Here is a 15,604-nt window from a genome sequence, read left to right as displayed (position 1 = left end):
ATGGTGAACTTTAGGAAAAATAATACCTAACACCTGGCATTTATGATGCCTGGCTCTATTCAAAGTCTTTACATATAATAGCTCATTTTATGCTCACAATAATCCTATGAGGTAGGATTATTATAATTCCCATTTTAAAGAGAAGACTGAGGCATAAAAAGGTTATGAAACTTGCCTAAGGTCACTATCTAGTAAGTAATGAAGCTGAAATTTGAATTCAGGTTATCTGACTCCATAGTCTGTGCTGTCTAGTGACATTGGGACAAAGGGTGGGATGTTGGACTATTGTCAGATGATCTTTTGAGCCAATCAGAAGAAGTACAGTAGTTAATACAATCTGCTTTTCCTATTCACCTGTGAGAAACAATTCTTCTTTTTGAATAAGCAAATATGTGTAAATGGATTAGATAAGAAAACCCAAGAATAAACACAAGGTAAATATATTAATGTTTTTATAGCATTTAAAATCCTTTTTCATATTTTTATTTGTTTTGCAAGAATCATGTAAAATATATCTTATCCCTATTTTATCAAAGAGGAAATGGAAATCAGAGAACTTATGTAATGTGTTTAGATCAATAAGCAGGAATTAGAAGACCTGGGACTAGAGTATGTGTTATTCCAGCTTCCATGCTTTCGAAACTACACTATACACGCACGGGGCTCTCTTAGAGCTAAAGGATCAGTACCTATGGGAAAAGGTAAAGTTAAACGGGAGCCATCTATATCCTTCCCATGGTTAGTAAGAGAACAAAGATGAAACTTGGTTGCCTTTTTAATTGTCTTAGCCAAAGTCAGTTGGTTCTTTTCTGTCCTACCTGCCGACAATCCGACAATCTGATTAGAAAGCAGCTCTTTGGCTCTTACAGAAACCATCAAATTATGTTAAAAGAAAAAGGCAGTCTACTCTCTTCTCCTGGCCCCACTACTTGAAGGGGGTGAGGACTGACAGGATTCGGCCAGAGTCCAGACGTAGGGAGGTGAGGATGATAAAATAGGTCAAATACGAAGCTCGGGACAATTCAGTACTCTCCTCTTGCACCTTCCTTCTCTCCCTTCCTTCTTACCTCTCCATGCATGCAATTATGTCTCAGTGATGATGATGATGATGATGATGAAGACATGAGAGAAAGAGAAGGCAGAGAAAAAAGAAGCAGAGAGTAAGAGAAGGAGGGGGAACAAGTGGGAAAAGCAAGAAGAAAAAGTATTGGAAGAGGAGGGAATCTTGGAATATGAGAGCTAAAAGGCACCGAGCAAGAGAACACCTAAGCTGGTCCCCCTTTGGTTGATGGCTACTGCCTGGTGACTTAGTTCTACTGATCCACATTCCCGAAGTCAAGTACCTTTCTTTCTTCCTGTAGTTGTGGTGGAAGAAGAAAGAAACAGAAACATAAAACCTAGGATTTGGAATCAGAACTGGTGTTATGTCCTACTCTCCCAGCTCTGTCTGTGTATTTCCATCACTGAATCTCCCTGACCCACACTGACGTCAACTATGAAATGAGCATAACAGTCCCTACTTCCCTCAAAGGTTTGCTATAAGGCTATGCAAATGTAATTATAATTACATGTGGAACATTAGGTTTCCCAAGCCCACTCTGTCCACACTGACCTCAGATTGCACCTGCCATTGAAAGGTCTGTGTTACTTTAACAGAAAGTTAATTAGGTCCATCCTCTCTCTGGGTAGCTGCCTGAGTTAGAAGTGCAGCTCAGCACACAGGCTCTGTCATCCATATTAAAAGTGGGATTTTCTGACTTGGCCTGGGCAGCCAGTTGACCAATAGGTTCCAACGAGTGTTTTCAATAAAGCTGCTTACCCAGAAAGCCTTATTAAGTGAGTAAGTCAAGCTGACATGATTTCCGTGCTGATTAACATGAAACCCAGGCTGTTGTTGCAATGCAGTAACATTAATTATTTATAGGAGGTAAATGAGGTTACAAGGAAAACAAGCTCAGATTACCAGAAACAAATCAAATCATATATTTATATTTTTAAAAGCTATGTACTAATCCCTGCATTCATTGATTTGAGGCTCAAGCTTCAAAGATCAAAAAACATTTATTATGCTCTCTTCTTTCTGACATATGGAGGTGATGCAGGGTTTAACATTTCGAAGAATGGCTGGTAAACTGGGGTGACCCAATGGAGCTTATCAGATACTTTTATTTGGCAAATTATATATCCAGAAATTGCTCAACAAATCTCAAAACAATTCAGATTCTTCCAGAACTGAATGTAAAATGTTTACTAGGCCACCAGTCTCTTCTGGTTTCCAAATTGTAAATTTTTCATGTAAAATTCTGATTCAACAATATCTGTTAAGTGAATTAAAGCAGTCAGGCTAGTTCTGTGTTTGTTTGAAACAGCCCTCACTTATGTTTTCAGTAACTATGTTCTGTTGAGTTTAGCATTGTTCCAGATTTTTCTTTTTTTTTTTTAAATTTTTTAAATATATCTTTATTGATTTCAGAGAGAGGAACAGAGAGGGAGAGAGAGAAATAGAAACATCAATGATGGGAGAGTCATTGATCAAGTCCACAACCGGGCATGTGCCCTGACCGGGAATCGAACCCTGATCGCCTGGATCCTAGGTCGATGCTCAACCGCTGGGCCAGATTTTTCATTTTTAATGAAATATCATTATAATAGTTGCATTAAAATAAGGTTCGGTAGACCTCTGGCTTGTAATTCCATCTGCTGCCATATTCTCTTCTGATGGTGTGAGATGCATGTGCAATGAAAAGAGCTCTCACTTTAAAATATGAGCAAATTTGAAAGATGATCAGTGGTAACCCTCCTCTCTTTTCCTAACCCTTTTCTGACACCATGTCACACCTCTAATACCACTAACAGTAGACAGACCACAAAATGCTGGCTAAAAAACAAAATGCTCTTCTGGTGGTGGTGAGAGAACTATTACATGGTCATTGGCATACCAGCCAGTTGAGGCTCTTTCTTAGGAGATGCTTGAAGTCAACAGTTGGCAGAGTCAGTGGGAAATGTGGGATATTATAGGCTAGAGATATGTGCTATGTCTCTAGGTAGAGGCAGGTCCTTTGTAGAACACATATAAAGTAGTCTGAATTTATTTTCTGGTGTAAATAGGCAACAGCTTACTTATTTTATTATTGGGTATGCTTTTTAAATTTTGTAATAATTATAATTATTATGTACATATTATATAATTATAATTACTTTAGCATCCTTTTTTCACTTACGGAAGTTTCTCTATTTGGACAATAATTTATATGCCTACTATATCTAGTTCCTTTTATGATCTGAATTCTGGGAAGAAAGAAAAATATGTTTTCATTGATTTACCAGTTTGGGTCTTTTTTGGCATAAAATAGCCATGAGATAAAATGCCTGAGAATAAAAAGAGTTAAGCATTGCCACTATAAAAACCCAGTCAATTTCCTTTTTCTATAGTTTGTTTTCTTATAACACGCCATAGCGAAATGAGTGTCCTAGGCATTTATTTGAGTCTTATATTAGTTATTTAGAATTGAGGACTTGGACTAGATAATTGTAAGTTGAATCCCAATATAAATAGTGTACTTTATATCCAAGGTATAAAAACAAGTTTGGCTTTAAATCAAATCAAATATTCAGAGGCACTAAACTTTCCTGTTTCCTTCTCCAGAATCTAGAAATGGCAAAGGCTTATGTGAAACCCAAAGAGATGGCAGAGTTGGTCAACACACCGTCCTGGGTGGACAAAGGTCTGGGTTCTCAGAGTGAGATGAAGGAGGCGGAGAGAAGACCAGGTGCTCTTGGGATGCTTGGCAGCTTACCTGAAGAGCATGACAGTAGCGAGGAAGGAGAGGAGGAAGAGGACGGGGAGAGGCCTAAGAGGAGGGGTCCCAAGAAAAAGAAGATGACGAAAGCTCGCCTGGAGAGGTTCAAGGCTCGAAGAGTCAAGGCCAATGCTAGAGAACGGACCCGGATGCACGGCCTGAATGACGCCCTGGACAACCTGAGGAGAGTCATGCCATGTTATTCTAAGACCCAAAAGCTCTCCAAGATAGAAACTCTGAGACTGGCCAGGAACTATATTTGGGCTTTGTCTGAGGTCCTGGAAACTGGTCAGACACCTGAAGGTAAGGGCTTTGTGGAGATGCTCTGTAAAGGGCTCTCTCAGCCCACAAGCAATCTGGTGGCTGGATGCCTCCAACTGGGCCCTCAGTCTGTCCTCCTGGAGAAGCATGAGGAGAAATCTCCTGTTTGTGACTCTGCCATCTCTGTTCACAACTTCAACTATCAGTCTCCCGGGCTCCCCAGCCCTCCTTATGGCCATATGGAAACACATATTATTAATCTCAAACCCCCAGTATTCAAGAGTTTGGGAGAGTCATCCTTTGGGAGTCAACCTCCTGACTGCAGCACACCACCTTATGAGGGCCCACTTACTCCACCCCTGAGCATCAGTGGGAACTTCTCCTTGAAGCAAGATGGCTCTCCTGATCTGGATAAATCCTACAGCTTCATGCCACATTACCCCTCTGCAAGTCTCAGCTCAGGGCATGTGCACTCAACTCCCTTTCAGGCTGGTACCCCTCGCTATGATATTCCCATAGATATGTCCTATGATTCCTACCCCCACCATGGCATTGGGGCTCAACTCAATACAATCTTCACTGATTAGAGCAGTAAGATCAGCATTTCAGAGAATGATGTGGAGATGTTTTCCAAAATTCAAGTGATTGAGTTGAAGATTCAATGACCTTAAAGGAACCCTATAGATATATATCAAATAATTAGTCCCAACCCATTTAGGCCCACCTACTCCTGTCACTCTCTTTTCTCATTAACTTCTCAAATTGTATTGATTCCTTTACTTAGGGTCTTTATGTGAAACTATTTGATTATTTCCAATCATGTGGAAATAGAACAAAAGCCCTAGGTCTGATTCTGGTGGTGCCAATAACTTATTGAATGATCTATGCCAATTAATTTTCCATTTCTGGCCTCTTTTTACTTACTGGTAAAATCAGGCAATTGTTCTAAGTCTAGATGATTTCTAAAGTCCTTCACAGTTCTGAAATTCTGTAGCTTTGGTGACCACTTCTATAAACTTCTTGAAACTGAAAAGATGGAGGAATAGTATGAAATGGACACTGTCAATGATCAAATGGAGTTGCCAAAGGAGCACTAGGTGCATGACTCTGTGGGACTTAATGATTGGACTTCTTTGCATCTATCTAGAAATAGCCTCCAGAGGCTAAAATTCTAAGTTGGCTGACACTGTGAATAACAAAGCATGTTCTTTAAGAGATTAACTCTATTTCTTGTTAGGCTGAAAGCTGAACATAACTTCCTTAGTAATTTGAGAACCATAATAGATATTTCATACCAACTTGATTCTTGATAACATTTCCAAAGCACTTTTATTAGTACTAGAGATGGGGCAATCAAGTCACTGAAACCTCAGACTCCTATGACCAATGGGACTTAGAGAAGTCCTCTAGACCATTTCATGGCCTCATTAACCAGAGGGCTCTGGAACTTCTGATGAAGCCCAGGTGCTGTTATTGGAATCAGCAAACAACCCATTTCACACTTAAGAGCAATAAAATGGCTGTTGGCTATACTATGGCTATATCAAGGTTTGGGGACCCTCTCTAGCTCACTCTTGCTCATAGGGAAACCACTACATTTTCTTTGGCAAGATGAATTTTTTTTTTTTTTATTAAAGAAAATGTTTAAAATCACTGACCTCTGTCCACACCAATATCATATTTTCTAGAAGCACAACTACCAATCAATTTATTGACAAAACTCAAAATTTTCCAATGTATGTACAATTCCATCTCTCCTTCTCCACTGATTGTTACCTCTCCCTCATTTCTAAAATATAATATATTATTACATACTGTAGATATCATTCTGAGTAACCAGACTTAGGGATGCAGACATTAAATCCAAGGTCAGTGAAAGCTTTTACCAATCTATGTCTTTATCACAGGTTTATCCCAATTCACAGGATGTTTATTTTTCTTCATGTAACTCCTTTTTCCTTTATATCAGCACTAATTTTGTCAAAAAAATTTTTTTCCAGAGAAATGTGACCTAAGAAATGTTACTGTCCTGGTCAATCTGCCAGGACAATTATTTAAAACAAACCAAAAGCAGATCACATTCTGCTCCTACCAGAGAGGATAAGTTTAGGATGTAGGTACACAAATAGGGCCAATGAATAAAAGTGATAAGGCAGACTAGTATTTCATTTTCTATAGCTCAGCCATCCCCTAAAACCTGCCAAATGATTTGTGTATCTTGCCTTTTTACTCTCTTATTTATTACCTCCTTGCAGTCTAAGTTATTTTCTCTTCATTTTGCTTGCAGCACCCACTTGCTGGATTTTACACCCTTGGTTGGTAAATCCACTTGAAAGCACCCAAAGCTATCCTATGTGTTTTCAGTCTGTATCGGCACTTACCTTCGTGAGGGGGGGGGGGGGAATCTATCCTTGAATTTAGCATTTTCTGGCACTTAAGTTTGTAGATAATGAATGTTGTCTGAGTTATTTATTAGATATTATTTATTTAATTTATTTCTCCCTTCCTTTCATACAAATTCCTTGGGTTCCATACATGTGCTTGCAAAACCTCCCTAAGGCTTCATTTGGAAAGTAGCTCATAATTTTGCTGGGAATTCCCAAATTTGGGATGAGAATAAAGGAGGAAGCTAGTGCAGAATTACCTGCAATGATTTTATAAAAGCAGCAATAATTTGAATGGCTATGCAAGTTAATATTTTTTAGATTTTTTTAAACTCTAAGACAAGCCAGTTATTTTGGGGGAATTGGTTGTTTATGCTTTTGGGGTGTGTGGTTCTCAGGAACCAGGCATCCCTGGAATTGTTCAGAGGGACTTTATAATTGAATGAAAATTTGGGAATGTAGTATGATTGTAAAGAGCCTACTCTCCAACCCAGGGTGGTCTCTATCTTCTGGGTACTTTACCAGATAAAAGCAAAGTAACTGTTTAAACTTTTTGTAAAAAAAAGAAAAAGAAAAGAAAAGAAAAAAGAATTTTTCCCTTCCTTTTTTTCTAGCAGAAATAAAGCTTGTGAGTCTTATTAGACATCGTGTTGTGTTATCAAAGTTTTTCTTCACTGTCGCCTATTTCCTGGATTCCAAGTCCCGTGAGCAGCCAGCAGAGCACAGGCTGGCCTGTCAAGAGAATATACATATCCCATATTTAACTGAGCTTGCCAGAAGATTTGAAAGGTCTAAACTAAGTAGCTAGAAGCCTAGAAGGACCAATCTCTGTCACTCAAACAATCAACCATACGATCTGCAGTTGAGAAAAAAACACATCTTACTATTTACAGAAATGTAGGGCTATGGGCAATCTAAGCCATCAAGCCACAGAAAGATGAACCACAGAAAGACAGAATATTATTCAAAATTTAGGTGAGCCTACTAACCTTTAAAAAGCCATGAAGTATGCTTTTTTGGACAACTGCTTCTTAATACCTCTTCTTTTGATGTTTTTCTTTCAGTTTTCATCAGTTAAAACTTTTCAGGGTCCTTTCTTGTATGCATAAAATGCTGATGATAAAGAAATAATAATGCTGATGATAAAAACCCCCACAAAGCTTAATAAAACAGACTTGGTTAATCAAGAGAGAGATTTGGTTTAAAATATTTAAGAAACAAAAAATGCAGAATGAGTCATTCTCCTACCCCTATCCTCCATCTGCTCAGTACCCACTTTCCAACTAGAAGCCACTTTTTAGCTTTTAGTTTATTAGTTGTCAGAAACCTTTTATACATACATAAAAAATATTAGGGCCTGGCTAGTGTGCCTCAGTGGTTGAGCATCAACCCCATGAACCAAGAGGTCACCGATTCTGTTCCTGGTCAGGGCACCTTCCAGGTTGCGGGCTCGATCCCCAGTAGGCGGTTGCAGGAGGCAGCCGAAGGATGTTTCCCTCACCTTGATGTTTCTATCTCTTGATCCCTCTCCCTTCCTCCCTCTAAAATCAATAGAAAACATATAAAAAATATTAGGTACATTAGATACAAATATTAGGTATAGATATTAAGTTACATTATCTTCTTTTTCCTTCAATCAATGGCAGCATAATATAACACAGTTCTGCATTTTTTTGTTTATTTCAGTCCACATCTTGGGGCTGTTTCGTAACTGTTTGTTATAGCTGGTTAGCATTCTATGTTAAAATAGCACAATTTATGAAATTAAATTATATAATTTAGATTTTCTAGTTCATGATACTGAATGAATAATCCTGTGCACATGTCATTGGATGCTTATTAAGAGAACATTTACTTTGCAAAGAATATTATAGAGGGATAAAGGTAAACTGACAGATAATATAATCATGTCTAGCAGTTATTGGATGCTATGAACTGTCTAAGTGATTTACATGTATTAATTCATTCAGTCCTAAAACCATCCCTATAAAGGAGACACTTACTATTCTCATTTTACAAATTAGGAAGCCAAGGTGTAGAGTAACCTGTTCAACCTCACATTGCTAGTAAATGATGGAGACAGCATCTGAACTAGTTGGTTTATTCAAAAGGTTTGAAATGATCCTCAGTGGTTGTTTGCTAGGTAGGTACATAAGGATGCCCTATCTGCAAAAGACTGGAGTTGGTGGAAGTGGAGGTACTTTTTGACACCCCTCAAATTGTCCTTTACATATGACACCCTGTTGCCTCTGTGACCCAGGCTGGCGCATACACGAGGTCTGGAGCAGAATCTGAGAGAAGACTCTCTTTTGACAAAAGCCCAACTTTCTATCATGGGTTGCCTACGTAGACTATGTAGATATAGGCCAGGTCACGGATCAGAACTTTGCTGCTTGCAAGTGTCCATCTTGCAGAAGGCTTACATCCATTTCACTGCTGTCATCTCACACATCTTTAGAGTTTTTGAAAAAGAAGTTTTAACAGGGAACTATAGTTATGAAAATAAAATTTTCTATTAACATAGGAGTATCTTATCTTCAAGATTATTTTTCCTATCTATAAAACTTTGGATTATGGTTTGGTGCTTTCATTACAAGCATTGGCTTTAGGATATCAAATAAGCAATATTTTAGTTATGCAACTTTATAATTGAATAACTTTAAATTGATTAACCCTGCAAAGCCCCAGTTCCCTCTAATTTAAAAATGGCAATAATAGCAATGGTTTCTCATAAGATTATTATAATTAATTAATGGAGATAATACATCCAAAGCCCATAGAAAGCATTTAATAAGTGGTAATTATTACCATCCATGTTACTATTTATTATTCTTTGATTACATTCATGATAACTTTTCTCTTTGCCTCCAATATATGTCTGGGGGAGTACTGATGGTGACTGCAAGAGGCTTAGGGAGTCCATGGAGTTTTTTAGTTAAGAGGATTGAATCAGATGGACTTGGGTTTGAAGCTAACTGGCTGAGTAGTCCTAGCACATCTCTATGTTTCAGTTTCTTTCTGTATAAAAAGGGCATAAAAATTCCACCATGGAGTTGACTGGAGAATTAAAAGGGGTGATAATGCCAGTGAAAAGTTATCTCAGGTTCCAGCACAAGGGCAATTTACCATGATTATTGTTATTATTGGGAGTAGATGGGAACAGAGGAGGAAACGGAGAACAAGAAAGCAGAGCAGAGTCTTTGAATTTATATGGTAAATCATTGACTGATCCAACATCAAAATCAGAGTCTTTTGACCAATATACTGAACATTGGAACATGATGTTTTCTAACTCATCACAGCAACACCTTAAACATAAATCCTCAAATTTCCTGCATATGGGAAATAGGAAACACTGTATTTTTATTTTTTTAGAAATTGGTACAGATCAGGAAAGCAGCTTTTTGCTGTCACTTAAGACTATGTAGAAAAAGCATATTATTATCTCTCAAATATATAATACTATAGACTTCATTTCAATTCCATTTTATAAATAATTAGTGAGCATTTCCCATGGGCCAGGCACTGAACCAAGTGCTGGGAGTACAGAAATGAATATTTTACCACTCTTTGTGGGTTTATAGTTTGGCAGAGTATAAGTTAATAAAGCATTTTTACACAATTACCATTTAATATTGACAGAAACATGAGACAAGTAGTTCAAGTATAGATACCGTTTGACAGAGGAGGAAACTAATACTCAGAGATTAGCTAGGTCAAGCAATTAGCTAGAAGTTAAGTCAGAGATTGTCTGATTACAGTGTTATTTTGTTTGTTTGTTTTAGATAAGTAAGGTCCTGCTTTATTTGTGGTTAAGTAAAACACATTTTCTGAATGATGTTAATAAATTATTCTGATAATTCTAGATCAGTTACTGGTTAAATAAACTTGGTTAAATTAATTAACCCCTCAAAGCCTCAGTTGCTTTGCTAAAACTGCTAAAATTAATTCAATATTAAATAAAACAAACAAAAAAATTGTGACCAAGGTTAGATGCAGGTGCATAGTAACCAGGGAGGTACTTGATCATAAAAATCAAAGGAATCCCATCATGGCTGTCCTAATACACATGAAAATAAACGTGGCGTATACCTCATATATGTGTAAATAAGTAGATTAACTTACTGTGAATTGAAGAAAATTTTAGAAAATGATAGCTAAACACTCAAGGAACAGGAAATTGCTGTTTATTTGACACCCACACCAGGTATAAGTCTCAAAGTTAAATTCTCAATATTGAGTCAATCTTCAAAATAAGCTATTGAAGGAGGTTCCAGATAGTGTAGACACCTATGTAAATGTGTGTAAATAAATATGAGAACATGACAAGTCATGTAAAGTCTCTGAGTGCCTGTTTTCTCATCTAGAAAATGAGATGATTGTGTGGAATACTATGCAGCCATAAAAAGGAAGGAAATCTTACTCTTTGCGACAGTATGGATGGATCTGAAGATTATTATACTAAGTGAAATAACCCAGTCAGAGAAAGACAAATACCATATGATTTCACTTACAATGTGGAATCTAATGAACAAAAGAAACTGATGAACAAAATAGAAACACACGTATGGTTACATGAAACAGATCAACAGCTATCAGAGGGGTGAGAGGAAGGGGGGACTGGATGAAAGAAGGTGAAGGGATTAGCCAAAGAGCATATATGCATAACCTGTAAACACAGACAAGAGTGGTGATGCCAGAGGGAAGGGGGGGCAGGTGGAGGTGGTCAAGGGGGGAAAATGGGGACATCTGTGATAGTGTCAACAATAAAAAGAAAGTAAAAAAAATGAGCTGACTGTGTCATTAGACATCTGAAGTTTCTCTCATTTTAACATTTTCATAGTTCCATGAGCAGCCAATGTCCATTTTCCCTGAAAGACACATATATTTTGGGGGTGGGGGGGAGTGAATAATGATTGAGTAAAAGCTAATGGGCAAAAAAAAAAAAAAAAAAAGGACTACAAGTCATTAAGATCAAGGTGGTGCTGGGGGTTCTTGCAGGGGTTTATAATTCCTAGTTGGCTGTTTTGAAGAACTGGATGCTTTCAATTTGTTATCAGCATGAAAGGCAATTTTCTAGGCAATGAATTTATTCTAGAGACAATGACTGCAACATGTTTGGCAATGGAAAGACCCATAATCTACATTGAGTTAAAATAAAATTATCAAAGACCAAATTGAGAAATTGTGTTATTCCTAAAAATATGCAATTGCCCTTTCACCCACTAAGTGGGAAAAAATAGGAGCTGTTGACTATATTGTCTACTTGATAGCAAATACAGCATGTTCTCAGTTATCCATTTTAATTATCTGTGTTGTGGATTATTGATGAGAAATATTTCATATGAAGCTTGTTTCTCCATGCTAGTGATGTTTCTAATTTTTGGGGTGTGTGTGTGTGTGTGTGTGTGTGTGCACATACTAATGTATCTATATTTAAACAAACATATACCAAGGCACATACATGTATATGTGTGTGTGTTTCTCTGAGTGTATATACATATGTAAATATATATATTTGAACACATACATGTTGGTACATGTTGAACACACATATGCCTGCACACACATATTTATATATTTAAATGTACTCTAAAATCAAATGGAAACACTTTTTGGATCATTTAATTTTTGGCAAGTCAATAGCCTGTTTCTTCCTTCCTTAATTCCATGTTAATAACTGAGCTAGAAGGGTAGGCTCTGGAGAGAGGAGGTGGAGGCAGAGAGGCAGGAAGGGGCAGCCTTCGTGTTTCCCACTGGGCTGGTCCTGGACGGGCAGCCTGATCATGGTAAGTGCTCTTCCTGGGTCTGAGCCTGTGCTCTCTCCCCCTCTGAGAGCTGGCCTCTGAACTGAGGCAGATCCAGGGCAGGCAGGCACGTGGCCGCCCCACAGAAGGCCAGGCACAGCCGCAAGCTGCTCGGGGCCTCCTGGAGCAGACGCTCCCCTGGCTCCTGCTCAGCCCACTGCTGCCAGACCCCTGGGCATGCCGACGGGAATGGCACGGTTACCTAATCCCTGCCCAGGGAGATCTAGGACACATGCAGACAGATGGAGGACCAGGGGGATTCAGCACTATTTAGTATTGGAGGAGCAAAGGGGACAAGCCCGGGAGAAGTTTGGTTAATGGGCCAGGCTCAAAAGAAGGCTCTGCAGTCTGTTATTCTCTAAGCAGCTCCCAGGTAAACTGTTTTCTCACCTGAGCAAAAGCTCTGGAAGAAAGGACCTAGACTTCTCCTAGCTGCTGGCAAATCATCTGAGAAAGGGCATTGACCCACAGTGTGAGTTTCCGCAGGGAAGAGGAAGTCTCAGGCAGGTACTGAGAGAAGCAGAATCTGTGGGAAGAGAAACTGGGCTGCAGGAAGGTCCGGAGAGAGAGCGACGCAGAGTCACAGGCACGGAGCTCAAAACAGCACGTGCATGAGCTCAGTATGCTGCGCCTCCTGTCTTACTCTTCACTCCGTATTCTCACCTGCTTCAGGCCCTTAGTATCTCTGTCTGGACTCAGGCAATAGTGTTCTTTCAAACTTCCAATCTTTTTGCACCCACTGTTTCCTTCCTTCAACAAACCCATCCTGATTGACCATCTTAAAGTAAAGCCCTGGCTATATCATTTCTGTGGGCAAAACCTGCGCTGGTTCTCCATCACTACAGAATGAAGTCCAAACTCCCCAGCGTAATATTTACCCCCTGTCCACCACAACTGGGCTTGGGCTACATTCCCAGGTATATAGTCACCACCAATCCTCCCCCCTTTCATCAGAAGCCGCCAGCTCCTTCCCCTCGCTCCCCTTTGCCGCCTCCCTGTATTCCTGCTCCCTCCCCTGCGCTCCCCGCAATGCCTTTCCCTGCAGTGCTCTCTCCTCCGTCTGCACTTGCCGAAATCCTATTTACCCCTCACAGCCCAGTGGAAATTCCTCCTTGACAAAAGCTTGACCTAGTACAATAATAATATTATAATTATTGCCCCTTTATTAAAAAATTGTTTTATTTATCTTATTGATATTTTTGCCTCCGTCTTTATATTTATTTAAATATTTTCTCCTTCTTTTGCAGTTCAGGGAATCATGGTAATTGATCCTTGAAATAAACTTACAATTTTCACCTATGTTTCCTCTACTAGTTTATATCTCCTTGAAAGGGAGGTTGTTTTATCCACTTGTTGTATTAACAGCTTCTAGTGTAGTCCTTTCTTTATAGTAAGGGGGAGATAAAGCCATTTTTTTTGCAGATCCTTAAACATATTCTGGGAATTGTGTTGTTAATTTTACATTCCCAAAGACTCACAAAACTTTGGGAGAAAAGTGTTATTTCCCCCCATATTTTACAGATGATCACAAGGATATTCAGATAATGTCCATGTATACTCAATTCATAAGAAGAAAGTGATAAAAGTTCTTATTCAGGATTGTATTATTGACAGAGTGATTTTTTTGCACTAATATATGTGTGAATTAGAACAAAAACTGTAAACATTTCATGAGTTTTGTCTACCCAGTGTTCACTATGCTATTGAATATCAAAAAAACTTGACTATAAAAATTTTTTATTTGAATGAAACCAGAGAGGCCAGTTGAAATAATATGGAGTAAAATACAGAAACAAATAAAAATTATTAAAGAAGTAGGATTTTAGAAACAATACCAGAGAAACAATTAAGCCAACATAAAGGCTGCGTGAGGCCGAGAGAGAGGGAGAAAGAGAGCAGGAAGCCATGAGAGCAAGTCTAAAAGAAAAACAGAATAAAAGTAAGATAACAGGAGTAGGGGTGCAACTTCTTCAAGTGGAGCATCTCAAGTCTCCTTAGATATTTTCCCAGAAGATAACATCTAAGTATTGGGGACTCCATGGCAGTGGGGGGAAGGTGAGGCCTACATCAGGAAATAGGCTACAATAGCCTCTGCTGTGTCTCAGGTAGGAGCCATGTGACTTGAATACGGCTGCACAAAACGCTGGGCACTCCATGGTCCTCACCAAACCTTCTTGAATATAATCCCTGGTTATCTATTTTCAGAGCAGCAGAGAAGAACAAAGACTAGAGGTTTCCCAAGTTTTCCCATTCACCAGAAGATTTATGCTGCAATGTGGAAGTTTCCATTTGGTCTCTGGATATATCTTCTATAAGGACAAGGTACAGCAGACAAAAAACTGTTTACTGATTATGTGGATGGGTAACTTTTCTAGCTCACAGAGAGACATTGAGGTCTCATGATTTCTTTTGGGCTTATGAGTCTGACAAATTCCGTGTGAATGCTATGTTTGCCAAATACTATCATTGATTTGGGGCAAGTTTCATAAACTCCTTAGAACTTCAAAATCTTTGTCTGAAAAATGATGACAATGATGTCATGCAGGATTTTTGTAATAATAAATAAGGTTGACATAATACATGTATCATAAGGCCTGGCACATTATTACTGTTCAATAATTGGTGGTTTTGTCATCATCGTCGTCAGTATCGTTCCCTCCTATGCAGGCGAATGCAGCCCATCACACTGAGCTAGTGCAAAGAGAGACTAATGCAGAGGCAGAGCAATGACAGAATGGGGACTCGTAAGGGTACAAGTAGTGTTGGATAATGACTGAAACCATCCGAAGGAATTACTGGGTTGTTGTCTGGAGTGTGCGACTCAGCTGGAGCCCGAGCACAAAGGGTTCCTAAGCAGAAGCATCAGGGACAGACAGGGGGCAGCTGACACTATGCCCACAGTTGGCACAGTCCAACAAGATTTTCAAGGATAAATGAGAAAAATCAGTCCTGAGAGGGAGCGCCGCTGAACCATGTGCCCTGCTTGTGAGCAGCAGCTGCAAGCACGGAGAGCAGCTGCAGCTGTTCTCAGAGCCTGGGTTCCCAGGGAAAGTGGGCATCAGGCACAGTAAAAGGAAGGGAGAGACAAGCATGGAACAATGCGCTAGGCTCCCAGGATGGGAGAGTCCACTGCACAGAAAGAAGGGGCCTGGGCCCAGAGGGAGATGTGTGGGGTGGCAAGGAGAGGATGTTCTGAATGTCAAATGATGCTCAGAATGGACAGCAGGCTGATGGATCAGTAGAGAGAACTAGATTGGGAAGGGGGGGGATTTTAAGGCTTTTCTAGCTATTTCTGCTCATGGATTGCTGCATAAACATAGGCAATAATAATCATAATAGTTAACACTAATAG

General features: G+C 39.2%; 1 protein-coding gene across 1 annotated transcript; it reads left to right on the top strand.

Moving 5' to 3' along the window:
* Positions 1 to 3,646: 3,646 nt before the first annotated feature.
* NEUROD4 (neuronal differentiation 4) lies at positions 3,647 to 4,648 on the top strand. Its single transcript, XM_016214367.2, has one exon. It carries the CDS (start codon positions 3,656 to 3,658, stop codon positions 4,646 to 4,648), a length of 993 nt encoding a protein of 330 aa, XP_016069853.1. The 5' UTR covers positions 3,647 to 3,655.
* Positions 4,649 to 15,604: the final 10,956 nt, after the last annotated feature.

Source organism: Miniopterus natalensis, chromosome 2, assembly GCF_054644295.1.
Source record: "Miniopterus natalensis isolate mMinNat1 chromosome 2, mMinNat1.hap1, whole genome shotgun sequence".
Taxonomy (NCBI): Eukaryota; Metazoa; Chordata; class Mammalia; order Chiroptera; family Miniopteridae; genus Miniopterus; species Miniopterus natalensis.
The sequence above is the reverse complement of the archived record's forward strand: the minus strand, read 5'-3'. Positions and strand labels throughout refer to the sequence as shown.